The following is a 24,760-nucleotide window of genomic DNA, read 5'->3' as shown; positions in this document are numbered from 1 at the left end:
CATTATGCAGTGGTTCATTTTGGTACAAAGAACAAGGTAAAATAAAGTGTACATTACCCAGTGTAAAATAAAGGGTACATTTCCAAATGGGGTGCAGGAACAGAGGGACCTGGATGTGTACAAATCACTGAAGGCAGCAGTGCAGGAATTCAATTTTACTTCTTGGTCCCAGGAAAAACACATTCAAAACAAAATAAAACACGTAGTAATGAACTTACTGAAAGGCACGTCTAGACACCAGTGATTATGGTTGGATTTCACCTCGAGTTCAAGGGTGAGAAACATTGGTCTAAGACTAGAATCTTAAACTTAAATAAAGACACTTACAAGAGTACAGTGACAGAGTTGCCTAAAGTGAACTGGGATAAAAAGGCAGAGCGACTTAGGAAAACTAGAAAGGGATTCTGCATAATCAGAATGTTTATGTTTTGAAACATAATTGAGGAGCTAGGCAACAAATTAAGAATTATTACTAGAGCCATGTGCAAATTGGCATTAGGCAAATAAGGTTAGAGAAATGAATGCATGGCTCAAAGTATGGTTTGGGAGAAGTGGATTCTGGTTCATGGAGTACTTGCATCAATATTGGGGAAAGTGAGATCTGTATCGTTGGAAAAGTCAACACCTGAACCATGCTGGGGCTGGTGTTCCAGTAAACTACATAACTAGAGAAGTAGAGAGGGTTTTAACTAAATAGTGGAGAAAGAGATCAAATTTTGGAAGATGTGGTAAACCAAAGAGTACAAACAAGGCATTATAGGAAATGACAAACAGAATGACAAGGGATTTTAAATCTACATATAAACTGGAAAAAAAAAATCAGACGGGCAAAGTTAGCCTATGAGGGTAGCTTCTAAGATAGCATCTACTGAAGCCAACCAGAGAGCAAGCTATACTAGATGTGGTATAGTGTAATGAAGTAATATTAATACACAATAAATACATTATAATGAGAAAGAAAAGTTTCAAGGGGTAGATTCACCATTAATGGTCAACTAAAAAAAATGGTAGTATCAAACTGGAAAAAGTATGTAACTGCACAAGGATGGTTAGATTCAAAAGGTTGGACAGAATATAAGAAGCAGCAAAGAACAGCAAGAAGATTAGTAAAAGTTAAAGATTAGGGAAAAGTTAAAGAACATAGGAAATAGGAGCAGGAGTAGGCCATCTAACCCCTCAAGCCTGCCCCGCCATTCAACAAGATCATGGCTGATCTGAAGTGAATCAATTCCATTTCCCCGCCTGCTTCCCATAACCCTTAATTCCCTTATCGATCAGAAATCTATCTCCCGTGACTTAAACATATTCAACGAGGTAGCCTCCACCACTTCAATGGGCAGAGAATTCCAGAGATTCACTACCCTCTGAGAGAAGTTGTTCCTCTTCAACTGTTCTAAACTGACCCCCCCCTTATTTTGAGGCTGTGTCCTCTAGTTCTGGTTTCCTTTCTAAGTGGAAGGAATCTCTCTACCTCTACCCTAACTAGCCCCTTCATTACCTTATATGTCTCTATAAGATCACCCCTCTGCCTTTTAAACTCCAACGACTACAGGCTAATTATTTCATAGATCTCTCTAAGATTACCCCTAAATCACCTACGTTCCATGGAAGACAGTCCCAGTCAATCCAGCCTTTCTTTATAACTCAAACTTGTTGTTTTTCTCTCTTTTTTTAAAAAGTAATTTTAAAGAGAAAGAGCAACATTTAATCCAGTTGCACAATGTGTAGATGACATTGGGGCACCTCTTGGTGGTAATGCAATGCATGTAGTGAGGGCTATCCCATTATGTGGTTAAGTCAGGAGTTTCAGGACTTTGACCCAGCCACCATGAAGGAAGAGAAAGCCAAAAGCTAGAAGTTTAAAGATGGAGAGTTTCTATAGAAAGTTAAATTAGAAGTGTTAAAGAAGTGGTCTTGTAGAAAGTGAATCTGAGGAAATCAATAATGGAAAATAAAGATACGACAGATGAATTGAACAGCGTAGTTTGCATTGATCTTCAGTATAGAGGGAAAAAGTAACATCCCAGAAATAGTTATAAATCAGGAATTAGAAGGAACAAGGAGCTCAAGAAAATTATAATCACAAAGGAAGTGGTATTTAACAAATTACTGAAGTGGGTTGACAAATCCCCAGATCCTGATGGACCCTAAATGCAAGGATCTTAAAAGGGTGGCCAGAGGGACAGTTGATGCATTGGTTTTCATTTTCCAAATTTTTCTGGATTTGGGGCAGCTGCCATTAGATTGGAAAATAGCAAATGCAACTCCTTCATTCAAAATGGGCAGGAGATAGAAAGCAGGGGATTACGTGCTTATCATGTTGCAGCAAAAATGTTGGAAGCTACTATTGAAGATATCATGGCAGGTCATGAAGAAAAATGCAAGGCAATCAAACAAAGTCAACATGATTTTGTGAAGGGGAACTCATGTTAACTAAATTATTGGAATTCTTTGAAGAAGTAACATATGCTGTGGATCAAGCGGAACCGGTGGATGCACTGTATTTAGATTTGCAGGAGGATTTTGATGAGGGTCACATCAAAGGTTATTGCAGGAAATAAAAGCTCACAATGTAATAGGGATGATATTTTGGCATGGATATAAAATTGGCTAGCTGTCATAGGGAAAATTCTTGAGTCTATTATTAAGGAGGTATTAGCAGGACATTTAGAAAACCATAAGCACAGTGAACATGTTTCTGTGATAGTTTTTTGAGGCAATAACAAGAAGGGTGGATAATGGAGAATCAATAGATGTAGTGCACTTGACTTTCCGAAAGATGCCCTCATCAACAGTTATTTCATTAGATTAGGGTGACATATCAACATGAAGGACTGGTTAGCTAACAAGAAGCAGAGCGATGACATATTGGGTGATCTCCAAGTTGACAAATTGTAACTACCACTTGAAATACTATAGGGATCAGAACTGGGAACTCTACCTATGTCAACAACTTGTATGGAAGGACCAAGTGTATGGTAGCATATCTGCTGATGGCACAAAGATGGATAGGAAAGCGGGCTGAGCTATCCTAGACTGCTCAGGGAGACAAGAGATGAAATTGCTGGGCGTCTGACAGAAATCTTTGTCTCTTCATTGGACTCAGGTGAGGTCCCTGAGGATTGGAGGGTAGCGAATGTGGTACCGTTATTTAAGAAGGGTAACAAGGATAACCCGGGTAATTATAGGCCGGTGAGCTTGACGTCTGTGGTAGGGAAATTGTTGGAGAGGATTCTTAGAGATAGGACGTATGCACATTTAGAACGGAATAATGTCATTAGTGATAGACAGCATGGTTTTGTATGAGGGAGGTCATGCCTCACAAGTTTGGTGGAGTTTTTTGAGGAGGTGACAAAAATGGTTGACAAGGGTGGAGCCGTGGATGTCACCTATATGGATTTTAGTAAAGCGTTTGACAAAGTCCCTCATGGCAGGTTTGGTGCAAAAGGTTAAATCTCATGGGATGAAAGGAGGTGGCTAGATGAGTAGAGAACTGACTTGGCCACAGAAGACAGAGGGTAGCAGTGGAAGGGTCTTTTTCAGGCTGGAGGTCTGTGATCAGTGGTGTTCCGCAGGGCTCTGTACTGGGACCTCTGCTATTTGTGATATATATAAATGATTTGGAAGAAGGTGTAACCGGTGTGATCAGTAAGTTTGCAGATGACATGAAGATGGCTGGACTTGCGGATAGCGATCAACATTGTTGGAGAATACAGCAGGATATAGATAGGCTGGAAAATTGGGCGGAGAAATGGCAGATGGAATTTAATCCAGATAAATGCAAAGTGATGCATTTTGGTAGGACTCATGTAGGGGGGAGCTATACAATAAATGGCAGAATTATCAAAAGTACAGGCTCACAGAGGGACCTGGGTGTGCAAGTCCACACATCCTTGAAGGTGGAAGCACAGGTGGAGAAGGTGGTGGAGAAGGTGATGAAGAAGGCATATGGCATGCTTGCCTTTATAGGACGGGATATAGAGTATAAAAATTGGCGCCTGATGTTACAGCTGTATAGAACATTGGTTAGGCCAAATTTGGAGTACTGCGTACAGTTCTGGTTGCCGCACTACCAGAAGGACGTGGAGGCTTTGGAGAGAGTGCAGAGAAGGTTTACCAGGATGTTGCCTGGTATGGTGGGTCTTAGCTATGAGGAGAGACTGGGTAAACTGGGGTTGTTCTCTCTGGAAAGACAGAGAATGAGGGGAGACCTAATAGAGGAGTATAAAATTATGAGGGGTATGGATAGGGTGAACAGTGGGAAACTTTTTCCCAGGTCGGAGGTGACAAACACAAGAGGTCACAGGTTCAAGGTGGGGAACGTTTAACTCAGATATAAGAGGGGCATATTTTACAGAGGGTGGTGGGGACCTGGCATGCATTGTCAAGCAGGGTGGTGGAGGCGGACACGCTGGGATCGTTTAAGACTTATCTGGAAAGTCACATGAGCAGACTGGGAATGGAGGGATACAGAAGAATGATCTGGTTGGACCAATGAGCGGCGCAGGTTTGGAGGGCCAAAGGGCCTGTTTCCTGTGCTGTATTGTTCTTTGAGAAGAGGACACAAAAAATCTGCTGGGTTATGTGAGTGGGCAAAAGATTTACAGATGGTGTGTGGAAAATGTTGCCCACTTTGTCAGGGAGAATAGAAAACAGAATACCATTTAAATGGAGAGAGCCTGTAGAAATCTGAGACACACAGGAATTTGAGTGCCCTGGTACATGAATCACAAAATACTATTTTGTAGATACAGCAAGTGATTAGCAGGCAAATGAAACATCAGCCTTTGTTGCAAGAGAAAGTGTATAAAAGCAGGGAAGTATTGTTACAGCTGTACAGGGCCTCAGTGAGAGGGCACCTAGAGTACTTTGTACCGTTTTGGTGTCCATATTTAAGGAGGGATATAATCGTTCAGAGAAAGTTCACTTGGCTAATTCCTTGAATGAAGGGATTGTCTTTTGAGGAAAGGTTGAACAAGTTGGACTTATACTCAGCATAGTTTTGAAGACTGGGAGGTGATCTTACTGAAACATATATGATTCTGAGGGAACTTGAGTAGAATAATGGATGCTTCCTCTGTTGGCTGGAGTCTAGAACTGGGGGCTTAATTTAAAAATAAGGGTCTCCAACTTAAGATGGAGGAGAATTTTTTTTCTCTGAGCGTCATTAAACTATAGAATTCTCTTTCCAAGATAGCAGTGAAGGCTGAGTCATATTCAAAGAAGGAGACAGATTCTTGATCAACAAGGGTCTTAAAGTTATTGGGGGCAGACAGATCGGCCAAGATCTTGTTGAATAGTGAAGCACGCTGAAAGTTTAGAAGTAATAAAACTTCCCCACTTTATCAACCATCTGAAAGACTTGTGTGGGAGGCTCCAGTGCAATGAGAAAACTGAGATAAAATGTGGGTATTGCTTAAAATGAAGATCTATACAATTCCAAGGACGAAAAGTTGATTTTATCAAATTTTTTTTTACCAATTCTGCAAACTGCCTTGCTTCTGTTAACGTGGCATCTGCTGAGAATTGGTTTGTGAAAGAAGATCCATCTGGGAGTCTAAACTGGATTCGGCACATTTTACTACAAGACAAAAAAAAATTTTAAACGGCTTGTAGTAAACACAGCATTTGTTGATCTAATTTCAAGTTCAATATCATTGCATTGAGAATGCAAAGGTCTTAAAATCAACTTTCAATATTTTCCAACAGGATGAATGAAAGCTTAGTGCAGAAACCACAGTGGTAAAGAATAAAACAGGAGCCCATCTTTCGACATTTTATGGAGATAACCGTCACAAACTTGCACCTCTGAAACGCCAAACCCAGTTACTGCATACACTATTTATAACAACTCAAGTGAATACCTGGATGATGCCTACACTTTTATTAATTGGGTTTTTCATTCCACCATCTGCCATGGTGGGATTTGAACCCACACATTACCTTGGGTCTCTGGACTATTCATCAAGTGACAATACTACTGTGCCATTGCCTCCCTATGTAATATTTAAGTGTATATTCAAAAGTATGCTCTGTAGCACTTTACAAAACCAACAGTTTAATTTTTAATATTGACAGTGGGTAAATCTTTATGTATTGAACTACTTTTAGCTGCCCAGAAATTCTGTTGCTCTTTGATTTTGGAGCATAGGAACAGGAGCGGACCATTGAGCCCATTCAACACAATCATGGCTGTTCAGAAACTTCAATGCCTTTTATACACACTATCCCCATAACTCTTTTCATTATTGTTAATCAGAAATTTATCAATCTCTGCTTTAAACATAAGCAAAGACTGAGCTTCCACAGCCCTTAGGGGTAGAGAATTCCAAAGATTGATAACTCTCACTATAAAGAAATTTATCCTCATCTTGGTCCTACATGGCATCTCTTTTACTTTGAAATTGTGCCCCTTGTTCTAGATTCTCCAAACAAGGAAAACATCTCACCTACATCTACCCTGTCTATTCCTTTAAGCATTTTGTATCATAGAATCCCTACAGTGCAGAAAGAGGCCATTTGGCCCATTGAGTCTGCACCAACCACAATTCCACCCAGGCCCTATCCCCACATATTTACCCGCTAATCCCTCTAACCTACACATCTCAGGACACTAAGGGGCAATTTTAGCACGGCCAATCAACCTAACCCGCACATCTTTGTAGATTAAATAATACTTACTTCCTGAATGTCTTAGAAAAGACCAATGGCTTATAATCAGGAACCAAAATTTTATTACTAAAAGCAAAATACAGCAAATGTTGGAAATTGGAAATAAAATCAAAATGCTGAAAAAACTCAGCAGGTCTGGCAGCAACTCTCCTGCCAGATGCTGTCAAATCTCAGCTTTTCTATATTAAAAGTTATCTTTCTGGATTTCAGATTTTCTGTTGTAAGACGACAATTTTGGCAGCAATACCTGTAATTTTTCAAAAATGTTATCGTTTTTCAAATTTGATACTTTTTTAATGCACGTATGTTGAATAATTGTAAAGAATGAAATTACTTATCATGGATAAATTCTGCCATTTTGTCATTGAGGTTTAACCTCTCTCAACCCAATTAATTTTTCTTTGACCTGACATAGCATACAGCTTCCTTGGAACTGATACTTCATGTTTTCTATGTTCATACCACATCATACTGCTTTCAACAAAGTGGAAGATTTTTTTTTTCGGGGTGTGTGGGGTCCTTAAAATATGCTGGCTGCTTTTCTGAGACAGCAGGAATTGTAGACAGTGTCAATGAGTGGGAAGTTGGTTTGAGTGATGGACTGGGCTTCGTTCAGGACCCTTTCTAGTTTCTTGTGAACTTGGTCAGAGCAGGAGCCATACAAAGCTGTGATACAACCAGAAAGAATGCTTTCTATGGTGCATCTGTAAAAGTTGGTGGGAGTTGTAGCATCATGCCAAATTTACTTAATCATCTGAGAAAGTAGAGAACAAAGAACAACACAGCACGGGAAACAGGCCCTTCGGCCCAACGAGCCCGCGCCGCCGTCCTACTATCTCAGTGACCTATTCATGATTTTAGTCTACGCCTAACGTGCGAGGATCAGGGAGGTCCAATTTAGGGACAATTTTAGTACCCAATCAATCAGCCTAAAAGCACATCTTTGGGGGATGTGGGAGGAAACCGGAGCACCCGGAGGAAACCCACGCAACCACGGGGAGAACGTGCAAACTCCCACAGACACAGGCCCAAATCCATGTGTCCGCACAGCAACAGAGATAGTCTCTGAGCTGTCATGTTGCCCTCGAGATGGTCCAGTTTAAGCACACTAACGACATGAAGCAATAGGCAACTCCCGAAGCAACATCCAAGAGCAGCCCACTACAACCTGCCGCCTGCATGCCCCTTGCTGGACTTAAATGCCTGTGGAGACAAAAAAATTCATTATTAAACAGGCAAAGACTAACATTCCTGAGGCAAAACGTATTCCCAAGCCTACAATGTTCAGTAAGGCCTACTATATCCCCCTATATGTAGCCCGCTCATATGGCTGTCTAAGTGACTCTTAAACAACCCTAGCGTGCCTGCTTCCACCACCTTACTCGGCAGTGCATTCCACACCCCCACTACCCTTTGCGTGAAAAACTGCCCTCTAATATTTGTCTTATACCTAGCCCCCCTCACCCTAAGCCCGTGACCCCTCGTTCTATCCATTTCTTGTAGCGGAAAAAGCTTACCACCATTTACTCTATCTATCCCCTTCATAATCTTATAAACCTCTATTAGATCCCCCCTCAGCCGACGTCCCTCAAGGGAAAACAGCCCAAGTTCATTCAATCTTTCCTCGTAAGACAGCCCTTCCATACCAGGCAACATCCTGGTAAATCTCCTCTGCACTCTCTCCAGGATCTCTACATCCTTCCGGTAGTACGGCGACCAGAACTGGACGCAGTACTCCAAGTGAGGCCTAACCAACGTTCTATACAACTGCAACATCAGACTCCTACTCTTATATTCTATACCTCTTCCTATGAAGGCTAACATACCATACGCTTTCCTCATCACATTCTGCACCTGTACCGACACCTTCAGGGACTTGTGCACTTGCACCCCCAGGTCTCTCTGCGTATCTATACTCCGGATAGTTCTACCTTTTATCGTATAACTCCCCTCCACATTATTCCGGCCAAAGTGCATCACCTCGCATTTCTCCGGATTAAATTCCATTTGCCATCTATCTGCCCAATCTACCAGCCTGTCTATGTCCTGTTGCATTGCCAGGCACTGCTCCTCAGTACCCGCCAATCCAACCATCTTGGTGTCATCAGCAAATTTGCTGATCACACCACCTACCCCCTCTTCCAAGTCATTAATATATACCACAAATAGAAGAGGTCCAAGTACCGAGCCCTGCGGCACACCACTGGTGACAGGCCTCCAATTGGAAAAGGAGCCTTCCACTACTACTCACTGTCTCCTCCTCCCAAGCCAGTTCTCCACCCATCTACATACCTGGCCTTGTATCCCATGATACAATGATACATGATCCCATGATTTCTGTGCAACAATAACTAAACGTGTATCCCAGGAGTGGATTTCTGAAGTCTGATGAAAGCAGGAGCAAAGATAGGCAGTGTGTAATTTTGCACTGTTGCCAGCATACCCTAAGCTATTTTGGGAAGGCTGGATTGGGTGGAGAACGATTACCTACATGAAAATTGGGAGTACAGCTGATGCTTGGAGATGTCCTTCCCGTAGCAGAGGTACCCTGCTTCCACAATATTGGTCCAGCAGCCCTGCTCATTTTATGTAAAAAAAATTAGAAGCGTTGACTTCAAGATGAAGGCACCCTCTATCTCTCTCCTTCGTTTACAAAAGCAAGCTACAGCTCCTTAACTGCTGGAATGCCTCCAAAAAGCCCTCTGGCTTCCAGAACGCACCCACTATTCTTAATTGGATGATGACTGCACTCTCTCACCAATAAGTGGTCAATTCAATGTCAATGTCAAGTGACTGTTTGCAGGGTCAGGACTTGCATTTGAGTTCGATATCAGGGTCCCACTTCAGAATGGAAACCTGTGCGAAGTAGTATGGCATTCGTACAATGGAAAAGGAAGTGAGAGCAGAGGGAAAAAAGAGAAGTCACCTAACTACTAACAAAGTAAACTTAAAGGAAGCATCCCAGTTAAATTTCCCCAATACATAATAGGATTTTTTCCTTAAACATTTAAATGCATGGGAAAAAGGAATTTCAAGTGACAAGTAAGGGTGCAAGTTTGGTAACTAAAATGGTATCTCAAAATCTCTTGCACAAAGACTGAATTCAGAGAAACTGAAAGAATTAGGACAGCGATTAAATGTAAATATTTTGAAATGTTTTGTCAAATGCTATACCTTTTTTCTTCTTTGTTCCTGGATTCCTCATTAACTTGCTTTTGCAGCTCAGATGCTCTTTTGGCTGCTTGGGCTTCTTCCTTTGTCTTTGCATAGCGTGCAGCCCTCTCTGCACGGTCCTAGTAAGAAAAATGATTTCCAGTTATTACTACATGCTGCTGTTCTTCTCACTGATTCATGTTTACATAAACCATAATATAGCACTCGTGATCTCTTCCTCCTTAATGCCAAAATATTTAATCATTAAATAATTTAACATTTGACAAAACAGCATCCAAAACATTGCAACATTTTATACCAGTCATCATTAGAGAAACAATATTATAAAAAGTAAAAATTTTAAAAATGATTTTTTAAAAGAACTTTATATCCGTTGATTCTAGCCTCAGCAAGTTTGAAGAAAAACTTGTATTGTTTCAAAATGAACCTCAGACTCATTAGCTCTGTTCTTAAAATGCACCTTTTTTTTGTACAGCACTTGTACGATTTATTTAAGTTGACTGATAAATCATGAAAGCTATACTTTGTGCAGACAGACCTGACAATTTTAAAACACAGGACTCTCAATGTTTGAATTCTGGTCTCACTAGGTAAGTATCGCCATATAGATAAAATTGGCTACAAGAGGAAAACTGGAGTAGTGTTTTCTCACTTTAGTGCAACACACTTTCTGATGAACTAAATGTGGCATTGGGATGATGCTGTCCAAGGATACATACATTGACTGGATTTCTGAAATAAATGTGATGATTTTGGATGCAATTAAGCTAACTTTGTTGTTGACTGATTTTACACAGGTTGAAATTTTAAAACTACATTAATAAGCTAAACGAGATTTTTAATCTCAAAGCACAAACCAATGCAATCTGCTGTCTTATTCTTTCTCGTGCTAAACGCTCTTCTTCTTTATCACGACTTCTTTCCTCAAGCATTCTTTTTGTTCTGTCCTCCTCTTGTTTTCTCTTGAATTCCACCATTTCCTTACCAACTTTCCTACGTTCAATTTCAACTTTAATTTCATTCTGAAAAAAACATTGCACATTAGACAAAGACTGACTTGTTTAACTATTTAAATTTAGTGTATTTTAATTTTTCTTCTTTGTAAGACAAGTAGAAGCAATGAAAGCTGCCGTGGGGAAGGTGGTGGCATAGTGGTATTGTCACTGGACTGATAATTCAGAGATCTAGGGTAATGCTCTGGGGCCACAGGTTCAAATCCCATGACAGCAAATGGTGAAATGTGAATTCAATAAAAAAAATTTGGATTTAAAAATCTATTGATGAGCATGGAATTATTATTGATTACCGTAAAATCCTATCAGCTTCACTAATATTCTTTAAACAAGAAGCCTACACGTGACTCCAAACCCAGGGCATTGAGGTTGACTCATAAAAGCCCTTTGAAATGGCCTAGCAAGCCACTCAGTTCAAGGATGGGCAGTAAATACTGCCCCAGCCAGTGACGCTTACATCCCATGAATTAATGAAAGGTGTTGGGGACTACCCCATAACCTTTGCTGTGTATTTTTTAACTTTAACATTTCCACAAAATGGTAGGTGCGATCACTAATTTGAAGCTGCAAGTACTACTGGCACTTGCATAGTAAACTTTACAAAATAATCAGAACTTCAGTTGTTCATTCCCCATGAATAAAGTTTTAAAGATTATTTATTAGTCACAAGTAGGCTTATATTAATATTGTAATGAAGTTACTGTGAAAATCCCCTAGTCACCACACTCTGGCACCTGTTTGAGTGCACTGACGGAGAATTTAGCATGGCCAATTCACCTAACTAGCACATGTTTTGGACTGTGGGAGGAAACCGGAGCACCCGGAGGAAACCCACGCAAACATGGGGAGAACATGCAAACTCCACACAGTGACCCAAGCTGGGAATCGAACCCAAGTCCCTGGTGCCGTGAGGCAGCAGTGCTAACAACTGTGCCATCATGCCACCCCAATGATATATTGTGCATTACATAATATAAAAGAGAATATTTCAGAATACCATCAGCAATGGCACAGGAGATTAATATAAAATTATTCAAATCCACCAGTAGTATAAGGTAACAAATATACTCCTATATATACTTGGATTGGATTTTGCAGGCCCCAGTGGTGTTCTGTTTTCATTTCTATGCATTCTATGACACGGCAACAGATGGTTTTTATCTTTTTGAATTCACTCAGGCTACTGTAAAACAATTCTATTTGAATACAAATCAACAATAACAATATTTTTCTACATTATCTGGTGAAACTGAGCTCTTTTATGTAATGTTTCCTTTTTTTCAGATGACATAAGATGCAATTATTCAATTAAGTATTTCTGTACTTGTTAAATGAGTATTACATCAAAATATTTAAGAATTGTTACACAACTTGTGTGTTATGAAATTTACTTCAAACTGGTGGATAACCTGATGAAATCTACTTCCCGAAAAACCAATAGCGGTCCCATTTTTTTGTACATACGATTTAGGAGCAGGAGTAGACCAGTCAGCTGCTCAAGCCTGCTCCGGCTCAACAAGATAATGGCTGATCTGATTGTAATCTCAAACCCAGAGTCTGGGTGCTTGGAACAGTACAGCGTTCACCATTCTATGCTATCAGATTAAACCAAGGCCCTTGTGAAAATATACATATTTCCCCAAGTTGCTATCTGACTGAACAAGGTGCATGCAATGTGGCAATCCACAATTGAAATTAACTCCAAAACCTTCCAAAGGAAGTCGTGCGTATTCATAACAAGCAAAGCTACTGAACACTGCCTTTCCTGATGCCTGGAACAAAATTACATTAGCAGCTTTTTTTTTTATAAAGAGCTAACCCCAAGGTTTCTGTAGATAGATCAATTATTCATTTTTTAAAATCTGAATTCAAATTCTCAAATGGCCATGAAAAGTAGAATTTGAACTAATTCTCTGGAATACTAGGCTGCTAGCGTTATTTAATAAACAATTACACCCCAAAATACAACTTGACAGAAAACGAAATGTAGAAGAAAAAAATAAATTGTAAATAGCAATACTTACCGTTAATTCATCCTCTTTTTTCTGCTCTCTCCGCTCTTCAAACTTCTTTGTGAACCTACATATAAATAACAAGATGCTAAACAAATGTATAACTTGTATTTAACTGCATCACCATTCAAACTACGGCCCAGATTGTGCAATCAGCAAAGGAGGAATGGCAGTTGCTACTGATCACAAAAAAACTGCTCAAAGATTTCATGAGCTCTAGATTTCCTCAATTCTGACGGCAATCTCAATTTGGTGCCACCTACAGGAAATCTATGCTATCCAACAAGCAGGTAGAGAGTAGGCTGATCTGCCAATCAAATCAAAGAATTGTCAAAGACAACCAAGTATGAAGTAAAAAGCAAGGAATATATATCATGTTTAAATCATTTTACACAATACAAAAATAAAGATTGGCTTTACACGCTAAGGGATAAGTGTCAATAGAAAAGGGAGTTATTTTATTAATAATCTACACGTTTTGTTTGTTTTTCTGAGGGACTGAAACTCCACAGAGGTAAAATCTGTTTCCATAGATACTATGGGCGGAATTTTCCAGTCCCACTGAACCTGACTCCCATCTATGGGTTCCCCAGTACATAAGAACATAAGAAATAGGAGCAGGAGTAGGCCAGCCAGCCCTTCGAGCCTGCCCCGCCATTCAATAAGATCATTATTCAGCCTCTCCTCATAGCTCAACCCCCTCAACTCCGGTATCAGTAGCAGGGAAGGCAAGCCATATAAATTGCCATTGGCTTCAGTGGGACTGGAAGACCCTGCCAATAGCAAACCAGTTCCACAAATGGACTGCCAAATTTCAGCTTTTGGTTTAGCACACCCTCAAAAACTCAATTACACGTCATTCAATAAGGTGTGACTTAGTCAAGCGTTAGCGGTGAGCAAAATAAGAAGTTGAAATCTGCAAAAAAAAAATGAGTTATTTCTAATGATTCCTCTGTGAAGACTGCAACAGCAAGCTATGTAGAGGAGCTGAATATTACTGACAGCAATTTTTAGGTATCCATGCTTATCTCTGCATGTGGGGATGGGAGAAGTTCCTGATGGATTTTATACACTAACAACAGCGAATTTTGACAATTATCATCATCATTACAACCACAAATTCCAGCTCATCGTGTAACAAACAATATTTTTGTAAGAAATAAAAAGCTTCAAATTTTGAGGTTCAATGATTGTAAAATTATGGAAAACAAAATCTACCTAAAACAAGTAGCATCTGGACTGTTAAAAAGCCAAAAACTAATAGTATTTTAACTGTTTATTTAACATTAACAAATGGCATCCATGGACAAAATATTAACAGAATAAATATTTGAGGAAGATCATAGATACATGTAAACGGGTATGATATAATTGGGACTATGAAGACATGGCTGCAGGGTGACCAGGAATGGGAATTCAATGTCCCAGGATATTCAATATTTAGAAAGACAGACATAAAGGAAAAGGTGGTGGAGTGGCACTGCTGGTTAAAGAGGAAATTAACACAATAAAGGATATTAGTTCTGGCCATGTGGAATCGGTATGGATAGAGCTGAGAAATACCAAGGGGCAAAAAACATTAGTGGGTGTCATATCTTGACCCCCAAACTGCAGTGATGTTGGGAATGGCTCTAAACACGAAATTAGAGATGCATGTGATAAGCAAATATTGATCATGGGTGACTTTAATCTGCACACAGATTGGGCAAATCAAATTAGCCACAATGTCGTACAGCAGGAATTCCAGGAGTGTATATGGGATTGTTTTCTTGACCATTATGTGGAGAAATCAACTAGACAGCAGGCCATCTTAGATTGAATTTGTGTAATGAGAAGGGAATCATTGCAGTCCAACTATACGAGACGCCTTGGGGAAGAGCGATCATAACATGATAGAATTTCTTTTAAAATCAAGATGGAGGGTGAAGTAGTTGATTCGGAGACTAGGGTGCAGAATCTTAATAAAGGAAACTATGAGGATATGAGATGCGAGTTGGCCTTGATAGATTGGGAAGAGTTGCTTAAAGAGATGACAGTGGATAGACAATGGCAAACCTTCAAGGAACGCATGGGGGAGCTGCAGTAATTAAAAGTGGAGGTGTTTAGAGTAGCAGGCGAGAAGAGGATTGGGAGAGGTTTAAGTGTCAACAAAGATTGACAAAGAAGTTGATAAAGAAGGGTAGGAGAAACTATGAAGCTGGGCTAGCGCTTAATATAAAAAAGGATAGCAAGAGTTTTTATAAATATATAAAAAGGAAGAGGCTGGCTAGGGTGAACGTTGGTCCCTTAGAGGATGAGAAGGGGGACTTAGTGGTAGGGGAAGGGGATATGGCTGAGGTCTTGAATAACTTTTTTGTTTCGGTCTTCACGGAGGAGGACGTGAATAATTTGCCGGATGTTAGAGATAGAAAGGTGGTAGGACTGGAGGGTCTCGATGACATTACTGTTACTAGAGAGGTGATGCTCGACAGACTGGAGGGGCTGATTGTGGACAAGTCCCCAGGACCGGACGGAATGCATCCGAGGGTCCTGAAAGAAATGGCGGAGGTGATAGTGGATGCCTTGGTGGTTATTTTCCAGACGTCGCTGGATTCCGGGGAAGTGCCGGAAGATTGGAAAACGGCTAATGTTACGCCGTTGTTTAAGAAGGGTGCCAGGCAAAAGGCGGGGAATTATAGGCCTGTTAGTTTAATGTTTGTTGTAGGTAAAATGTTAGAATCCGTCATCGAGGAGGAAATAGCGAGGCATCTTGAGGGGAACTGCCTGATAGAGCAGACGCAGCACGGTTTCGTTAAAGGGGAGTCATGTCTGACAAACTTACTGGAGTTCTATGAGGATGTGTCTAGGGCGGTGGATAGCGGAGAGCCGGTGGATGTGGTCTTTCTTGATTTTCAGAAGGCGTTTGACAAGGTACCTCACAAGAGGTTATTGCAGAAGGTCAGGGGGCATGGAGTTGGGGGTAGGGTGTTAGCGTGGATAGAGGACTGGTTGTCAAATAGGAGGCAGAGAGTGGGGGTCAATGGGTGCTATTCAGATTGGCGGATGGTGACTAGTGGAGTGCCCCAGGGGTCGGTGCTGGGGCCTCAGCTATTTACCATTTATATAGATGATCTGGAGGAGGGAACCGAGTGTAGGGTGTCGAAATTTGCTGATGACACCAAAATTGGTGGAAAGGCAAATTGTGCGGAGGGTGGGGAGAGTCTACAGAAGGATCTAGATAGGCTGGGCGAATGGGCCAAGAAATGGCAAATGGAATTTAATGTTGGCAAGTGCGAGGTGGTCCACTTTGGTAGGAATAATGGTAGGAAGGATTATTACTTACGTGGAGAAAAACTGCAGCAGGCAACGGTGCAGAGGGACCTCGGCGTCCTTGTGCATGAGTCGCATAAACCCAGCTTGCGGGTGCAGCAGGTGGTCAGGAAGGCGAATGGGATGCTGGCCTTCATCGCGAGGGGGATTGAATATAAAAGTAGGGAGGTCTTGCTGCAGCTGTATAGGGCATTGGTGAGGCCGCAGCTGGAGTACTGTGTGCAGTTTTGGGCGCCGTACTTACGCAAGGATATTTTGGCCTTGGAGGGAGTGCAGAGGATGTTTACTAGGCTGATGCCGGAGTTGAGGGGGTTGAGCTATGAGGAGAGGCTGAATAAATTAGGCTTGTACTCGTTAGAGTTTAGAAGAATGAGGGGAGATCTCATTGAGACGTATAAGATGATGAATGGGATGGATAGGATAGAGGTGGAGAGGCTCTTCCCGCTCAGAAAGGATAGTAGGACTAGGGGGCACAGCCTCAAGATAAAGGGGGGACGGTTTAGAACAGAGTTGAGGAGGAACTTCTTCACTCAAAGGGTGGTGAATCTCTGGAATTCTCTGCCAGTTGAAGTGGTGGAGGCTACCTCGCTAAATATTTTTAAGAAGCCGGTTGATGGGTTTTTGATAAGAGAGGGGATTAAGGGTTATGGGGAGAGGGCAGGAATGTGGAACTGAGCCACAACAGATCAGCCATGATCTTATTGAATGGCGGGGCAGGCTCGAAGGGCTAGTTGGCCTACTCCTGCTCCTATTTCTTATGTTCTTATGTAACTGTTTATTCCTGTCTGGCACAAAAGCAAAATGGGTGAGAGGGCCAATCCATGGCTTACAAAGGAAATTAGAGAGAATATCCGACCCAAGGAAGAAGCATACAGATTGGCTAAGAAAATTAATAGGTCTGAGGACTGGGAGCAGTTAGAATTCAGCAAAGGAAGACCAAAGAAAGGGATTGATTAAAAAGGGGAAATACAGTACAAAAGTAAGCTTGCAGGGAATATAAAGACTGACACTAAAAGTTTCTATAGATACGTGAAGAGGAAAGGCTGGTGAAGACAAATGTAGGTCTCCTATAGACAGGAACATGGGAATGTATAATAGGGGACAATGAAATGGTTGAGCAACTGAATACATACTCTGGGTCTGTCTTCACAAAAGGGGACTCAAATCAGATGCCAGAAATGTTGGAGGATGCAAGATTTAGTGAGCGGGAAGAACTGAGGGAGATCAATATTAATAGAGAAATGGTGCTGGGAAAATTGATGGGATTGAAGGTGGATAAATCCCCAGGGCCTGATTACCTACATCCCAGAGTTCTTAAGGAAGTGGCTCTAGGAATAGTAGATACATTGCTGGTTATCTTCCAGGATTCTATAGACTCTGGAATAGTCCCTGCAGATTGGAGGGCAGCTAACGTCACTCCGATATTCAAAAAGGGAGGTAGAAAGAAAATAGGGACCAGTAAGCTTAACATCAGTAGTGGGGAAAATTCTCAAATCCATTGTCAAGGACTTTATAATGGAGCATTTAGAAAGCAGTGGCAGGATCAGACGGAGTCAATATAGATTTACGAAGGGGAAATCATGCTTGGCAAATCGGTTGCAATTCTTTGAAATTGTAACTAGTAGAGTTGATAAGGGGAAGCCAGTTGAAGTAGTATATTTGGACTTTTAGAAAGCATTTGACAAAGTCCTGCATAATAGATTATCGTGCAAGATTAAAGTGCATGGGATTGGGGGGGGAAGTGTATCGAGATGGATAGAAAACTGGCTGGCAGAGAGGAAACAAATAGTAGGAATTAATGGGTGCTTTTCAAATTGGCAAGCAGTAACCAGTGGAGTGCCACAGTGATAGGTGCTGGGGCCCCAACTATTCACAATATATATTAATGATTTGGATGAGAGAACAATTTTCCTGGCCCTGCACTCAATCCTGGAACACCTAGAAAACAAGGACTCCTATGTCAGACTCTTATTTATTGACTACAGTCAGCCTTCGATATTATTATTCCCACAAAACTCCGTGGCCTAGGCCGCAGCACCTCCCTCTGCAACTCACAGGCCATAGTCAGTAAGGATAAGCAACATCACCTCTGTGATCATCCTCAACACCGGTGCCCCATAAGGCTGTGTTCTCAGCCCCCTACTATACCCCTTAAACACCTATGACTGTGCGGCCAAATTCCCCTCCAATTCGATTTTCAAGTTTGTTGATGACACCACCATAGTGGGTCGGATCTCGAACAATGACGAGACGAGTATGGGAACGAGATTGAGAATCTGGTGAACTGGTGCTGCAACAATAATCTCTCCCTCGATGTCAACAAAATGAAGGAGATCATCATCGACTTCAGGAAGCGTAAAAGAAAACATGCCCCTGTCTACATCAATGGGGACAAAGTAGAAAGGGTTGAGAGCTTCAAGTTTTTAGGTGTCCAGATCACCAACAACCTGTCCTGGTCTTCCCCCATGCTGACATTACAGTTAAGAAAGCTCACCAACGCCTCTACTTTCTCAGAACACTAAGGAAATTTGATTCCGGGGAAGTGCCGGAAGATTGGAAAACGGCTAATGTTACGCCGTTGTTTAAGAAGGGTGCCAGGCAAAAGGCAGGGAATTATAGGCCGGTTAGTTTAACGTCTGTGGTAGGTAAAATGTTAGAATCCGTCATTAAAGAGGAAATTGTGAGGCATCTTGAAGGGAATTGCTTGATAGAGCAGACGCAGCACGGTTTCATTAAAGGGAAGTCGTGTCTGACAAATTTACTGGAGTTCTATGAGGATGTGTCTAGGGCGGTGGATAGAGGAGAGCCGGTGGATGTGGTCTTTCTGGATTTTCAGAAGGCGTTTGACAAAGTACCTCATAAGAGGTTATTGCAGAAGGTCAGGGGACTTGGAGTTGGGGGTAGGGTGTTAGCGTGGATAGAGGATTGGTTGTCAAATAGGAGGCAGAGAGTGGGGGTCAACGGGTGCTATTCGGATTGGCGGATGGTGACTAGTGGAGTGCCCCAGGGGTCGGTGCTGGGGCCTCAGCTATTTACCATTTATATAGATGATCTGGAGGAGGGAACCGAGTGTAGGGTGTCGAAATTTGCGGATGACACCAAGATTGGGGGAACGGCAAATTGTGCGGAGGGTGTGGAGAGTCTGCAGAAGGATCTAGATAGGCTGTGCGAATGGGCCAAGAAATGGCAAATGGAATTTAATGTTGGCAAGTGTGAGGTGGTCCACTTTGGAAGGAAGAATGGTAGGAAGGACTATTACTTATGTGGCGAAAAACTGCAGCAGGCGACGGTGCAGAGGGACCTCGGGGTCCTTGTGCATGAGTCGCAAAAACCCAGCTTGCAGGTGCAGCAGGTGGTCAGGAAGGCGAATGGGATGCTGGCCTTCATAGCGAAGGGGATTGAATATAAAAGTAGGGAGGTCTTGCTGCAGCTGTATAGGGCATTGGTGAGGCCGCAGCTGGAGTACTGTGTGCAGTTTTGGGCGCCGCACCTGCTCAAAGATATTTTGGCCTTGGAGGGAGTGCAGAGGAGGTTTACTAGGCTGATACCGGAGTTGAGGGGGTTGAGCTATGAGGAGAGGCTGAATGAACTAGGCTTGTACTCGTTGGAGTTTAGAAGAATGAGGGGAGATCTCATTGAGACGTATAAGATGATGAATGGGATGGATAGGATAGAGGTGGAGAGACTCTTCCCGCTCAAAAAAGACAGTAGGACTAGGGGGCACAGCCTCAAGATAAAGGGGGGGGCGTTTTAGAACGGAGTTGAGGAGGAACTTCTTCACTCAAAGGGTGGTGAATCTCTGGAATTCTCTACCCGTTGAAGTGGTGGAGGCTGCCTTGCTAAATATTTTCAAGAAGCGGGTTGATGGGTTTTTGATAAGAGAGGGGATTAAGGGTTATGGGGAGAGGGCCGGAAAGTGGAACTGAGCCATGACAGATCAGCCATGATCTTATTGAATGGCGGGGCAGGCTCGAAGGGCCAGATGGCCTACTCCTGCTCCTATTTCTTATGTTCTTATGTCAGCTATGACGTTCACCAACTTTTACAGATGCATAATAGAGAGCACTTTTTCTGGTTGTATCACAGCTTGGTATGGCTCCTGCTCTGTCCAAGACCACAAGGAACTACAAAAGGTTGCGAACGTAGCCCAATCCATCATGTAAACCAGTCTCCCATTCACTGATTCTGTCTATACTTCCCACTGCCTCGGCAAAGCAGCTAGCATAATTAAGGACCTCACGCACCCCTGACATTCTCTCTTCCACCTTCTACTGTTGGGAAAAAGATACAAAAGCCTGACATCTGAGGTACAACCAAATCAAGAACAGCTTCTTTCCTGCTGGTGTCAGGCTTTTGAATGGATTTACCTTGCATTAAGTTGATCTTTCTCTACATCCTAGCTATGACTGTAACACTACAAGAGGTTATTGCGCCTCACAAGAGGTTATTGCAGAAGGTCAGGGGGCATGGAGTTGGGGGTAGGGTGTTAGCATGGATAGAGGATTGGCTGTCAAATAGGAGGCAGACAGTGGGGGTCAATGGGTGCTATTCGGATTGGCGGTTGGTGACTAGTGGAGTGCCCCAGGGGTCGGTGCTGGGGCCTCAGCTATTCACCATTTATATAGATGATCTGGAGGAGGGAACCGAGTGTAGGGTGTCGAAATTTGCTGATGACACCACGATTGGTGGAACGGCAAATTGTGCGGAGGGTGTGGAGAGTCTGCAGAAGGATCTAGATAGGCTGGGCGAATGGGCCAGGAACTGGCAAATGGAATTTAATGTTGGCAAATGTGAGGTTGTCCACTTTGGTAGGAATAATGGTAAGAAGGACTATTAACTACGTGGTGAAAAACTGCAGCATGCGACGGTACAGAGGGACCTCGGGGTCCTTGTGCATGAGTTGCAAAAACCCAGCGTGCATGTGCAGCAGGTGGTCAGGAAGGCAAATAGGATGCTGGCTTTCATAGCGAGGGGGATTGAATATAAAAGTAGGGAGGTCTTGCTGCAGCTGTACAGGGCACTGGTGAGGCCGCAGCTGGAGTACTGCGCGCAGTTTTGGTCGCCGCACTTACGCAAGGATATTTTGGCCTTGGAGGGAGTGCAGAGGAGGTTTACTAGGCTGATACCAGAGTTGAGGGGGTTGAACTATGAGGAGAGGCTGAGTAGACTGGGCTTGTACTCATTAGAGTTTAGAAGAATGAGGGGAGATCTCATTGAGATGTATAAGATGTTGAATGGGATGGATAGGATAGAGGTGGAGAGGCTCTTCCCGCTCAGAAAGGACAGTAGGACTAGAGGGCACAGCCTCAGGATAAAGAGGGGGGCGGTTTAGAACGGAGTTGAGGAGGAACTTCTTCACTCAAGGGGTGGTGAATCCCTGGAATTCTCTGCCCGTTGAAGTGGTGGAGGCTGCCTTGCTCAATATTTTCAAGATGCGGGTTGATAGGTTTTTGACAGGCAAGGGGATTAAGGGTTATGGGGAGAGGGCGGGAATGTGGAACTGAGCCACGACAGATCAGCCATGATCTTATTGAATGGCAGGGCAGGCTCGAGCGGCTAGATGGCCTACTCCTGCTCCTATTTCTTATGTTCTTATGTACTACATTCTGCACTCTCATTTCGTTCTCTGTGAAGGATAGGTTTTGTCTGTATAGCGCGCAAGAAACAATATTTTTCACTATATGTTAATACTTGCAACAATAATAAATCACATCAAATCAAAACGTAACATCTCAAAGTTTGCAGATGATACCAAGTTGGGTGGGTTGGTGAACTGTGACAAGGGTGCAGAGATCCCTCAGAATGATCTGAACAGATTGGGTGTGTGGGCAAATCACTGGCAGATTGCAGTAAAATTTGGATAGATGTGAGGTTATTCACTTTGGAAGCAAAAACAAGAACGTGAATTACAACTGAATGGCTCTAAATTGGGAGAAGGGAGTATGCAATGGGATTTGGGTGCCCTTTTGCACCAGTCACTGAAGGTAAACATGCAAGTGCAGCAGGTGGTAAAGGAGGCAAATGGCATGTTGGCCTTCACTGTGAGAGGTTTTGAGTACAGTTGTTGCAATTATACAGGGCCTTGGTGAGGCCACACCTAGAATATTGTGTTCAGTTTTGGTCTCCTTTTCTGAGGAAGGATATTTTTGCTCTCAAGGGAATGCAGCAAAGGTTTACCAGGCTGATTCCGGGGATGTATGAAGAGAGATCGACTAGGTTAGGGTTGTTTTTGCGGGAGTTCAGACGAATGAGGGGGGATCTCAGAGACTTATAAAATTCTAACAGGACTAGACAAAGTGGATGCAGGGAGGATGTTCCCGATGGTGGGAGGAGTCCAGGACCAGAGGTCACAGTCTGAGGATTCAGGATAGACCATTTAGAGTGGAGGTGAGAAGACATTTCTTCACCCCAAGAGTGATGAACCTGTGGAATTCATTACCACAGGAAGTACTCGATGCCAAAGCATTGAATGTATTCAAGAGGTGGGTAGATAAAGCACTTGGGATGAATGGGATCAAAGGTTATGGGGAGAAAGCAGGATTAGGCTACTGAATTGGATGATCAGCCATGATCATACTGAATGTAGAGCAGGCTTGAATGGCCAAATGGCCTACTCTTGCTCCTATCTTCTACGTTTCTATCATTCATAGAAGCATAGAAGATAGGAGCAGGATGAGGCCATATGACCTTTCGGGCTTGCTCCGCCATTCATCACAATCATGGCTGATCATCAAACGTAATGGCCTAATCTGCTTTTTATCTAGCCACCTCTTGAATACATTCACTGCTTTGGCATCAACTACACCCTATGCTAGTGAAGTCCACAGGTTCATCACTCTTTGGGTGAAAAAATGTCTTCTCACCTCCATGCTAAATGGTCTACCCTGAATCCTCAGGCTGCGACCCCTGGTTCTGGACTTCCCCAACATCGGGAATATCTTCCCTGCATCTACCCTGCCTAGTCCTCATAGAATTTTAAGTCTCTATGAGACCCCCTTATTTGTCCGAACTCCAGTGAAAACAATTGCAACCTAGTCAATCTCTCCTCATACATCAGTCCCACCATCCCTGGAATCAGCCTGGTAAACCTTCACTGCACTCCCTCGAGGATAGGAATACCCTTCCTCAGAAAAGGAGACCAAAACTGCACATAATCATATAACTGTCCAGTATAGGCAAAAAGGGTTAATTGAGAATACCTTTCAACTCGCGTGCTTAGGTCTTCTCCAGCATGATAGGGTGAAGAATTTTCATCAACGCAGCATGTACCAGATGGACCAGCATGATCGGAATGATCTTTATGTTCTGAAAAAGAGGCATAAACTACTGCAGAAATTTATCTTCAAACAGAATTGCCCAACATGAACAGGAGTAAACAAAATTTATTATTTGAATTACTTTAAATGATATTTTGCTTTTTTCAGTAAGCGATTCTAATATTATTCTTTTGTGAAGTTTATGTCTATTTGCCAAAATATGGTTCCATGTGCATCAGTTGCTTTTGGTGCTTTGCACAAATTTACATTCATGCGTGAAATCACATTGCAACCGTTGGCAGATTATTAAAAAACAAGTAGGCATTGTTGCTAACCCAGATCTGCCCTCACCTAACATCTCACATGCAATTTGAGCAAATCTTACTGGAATTTCCTCTTTTCTAACCCAAAGACATAGAAGCAAACTGTAAATCCTCTAGAACTGCTCCAGCCTACTCCAGCTGATTTTGAACAAAATAAAAATCAACCCATGTACTTTCCTGGTCTATAATTACAAAACATGTTGTATGAAGATGTCCCTTCAGGTTCATAAACAGACAAGTGTATTAACATTATTGATGTCCCATAAAACTACTTAATTGTTTCTGCTGTAAAGGCCTCAAACACATTGCTACCAACTTGCTTGAGTTGTGTAAACTTGCCTTTCATGAAATTACGCTTTCAAAGCTTAAGGGCACATGCAATTTTGTACATTATAATGTTCTGTACCTTACAAAATAATGTTTCCTGATTTAGTGGAATGTGCCATGGAGGATTAATTATTTTAAAAACAGTATGATTGCACATTACTGTACCATTTGCTTATCAAATTTCTAAATATACTGTTATTTGTTTTTCACATCAGTCCTGAATATTCTTTCTCAGCATTGTAAAAAGTTGTAGATTTTGATAAAGTTGCCAAAATGCACAATCTCATCTTCCACAGAATTCCCAAAATCTTCTCTGTCAACAAGTTAATAATGTTGCAGCCTGATAAAATGCACTTCACTTCCAGCACTGACAAAATATTACTGATGCACTTTTGGTGATTCTCCATATTGCATTCTTTAAATGTAGCATTCTGGCAATTAGAGGTGTGGGTGTATTTAAGTACTTCTAATGGAAATGTGAACGCTTCATTCAGGCTTATGAGAGGCTGAGGTCTTCAAGTAAAAAATATGATGAAGTTAATCAGACACAAATCATAACCTTAACCACGTTCTGAGATACAATATTTTAATGTTAAAAATTTTATATTGAACCCTGGCCTTTGATTTTTAAGAGAAGTGGCAGGCAAAAACTTTTTAAACACTTTGAGCAATTT

General features: G+C 42.1%; 1 protein-coding gene across 1 annotated transcript in view; it reads right to left on the bottom strand.

Moving 5' to 3' along the window:
- Window positions 1–24,760, bottom strand: part of ubxn4 (UBX domain protein 4) — a 53,566-nt gene that overhangs the window by 7,297 nt on the left and 21,509 nt on the right. The window contains exons 6-10 of the mRNA XM_080199360.1: window positions 23,380–23,485; window positions 12,884–12,938; window positions 10,704–10,868; window positions 9,847–9,965; window positions 5,479–5,581 (exon numbers count right to left, since the gene is read on the bottom strand). Coding sequence (XP_080055486.1) covers window positions 5,479–5,581; window positions 9,847–9,965; window positions 10,704–10,868; window positions 12,884–12,938; window positions 23,380–23,485 — 548 coding nt within the window. The remainder of the gene's footprint in view (window positions 1–5,478; window positions 5,582–9,846; window positions 9,966–10,703; window positions 10,869–12,883; window positions 12,939–23,379; window positions 23,486–24,760) is intronic.

This window comes from Carcharhinus amblyrhynchos, chromosome 11 (assembly GCF_965287045.1).
Source record: "Carcharhinus amblyrhynchos chromosome 11, sCarAmb.v2.hapA, whole genome shotgun sequence".
Classification (NCBI taxonomy): domain Eukaryota; kingdom Metazoa; phylum Chordata; class Chondrichthyes; order Carcharhiniformes; family Carcharhinidae; genus Carcharhinus; species Carcharhinus amblyrhynchos.
The sequence above is the reverse complement of the archived record's forward strand: the minus strand, read 5'-3'. Positions and strand labels throughout refer to the sequence as shown.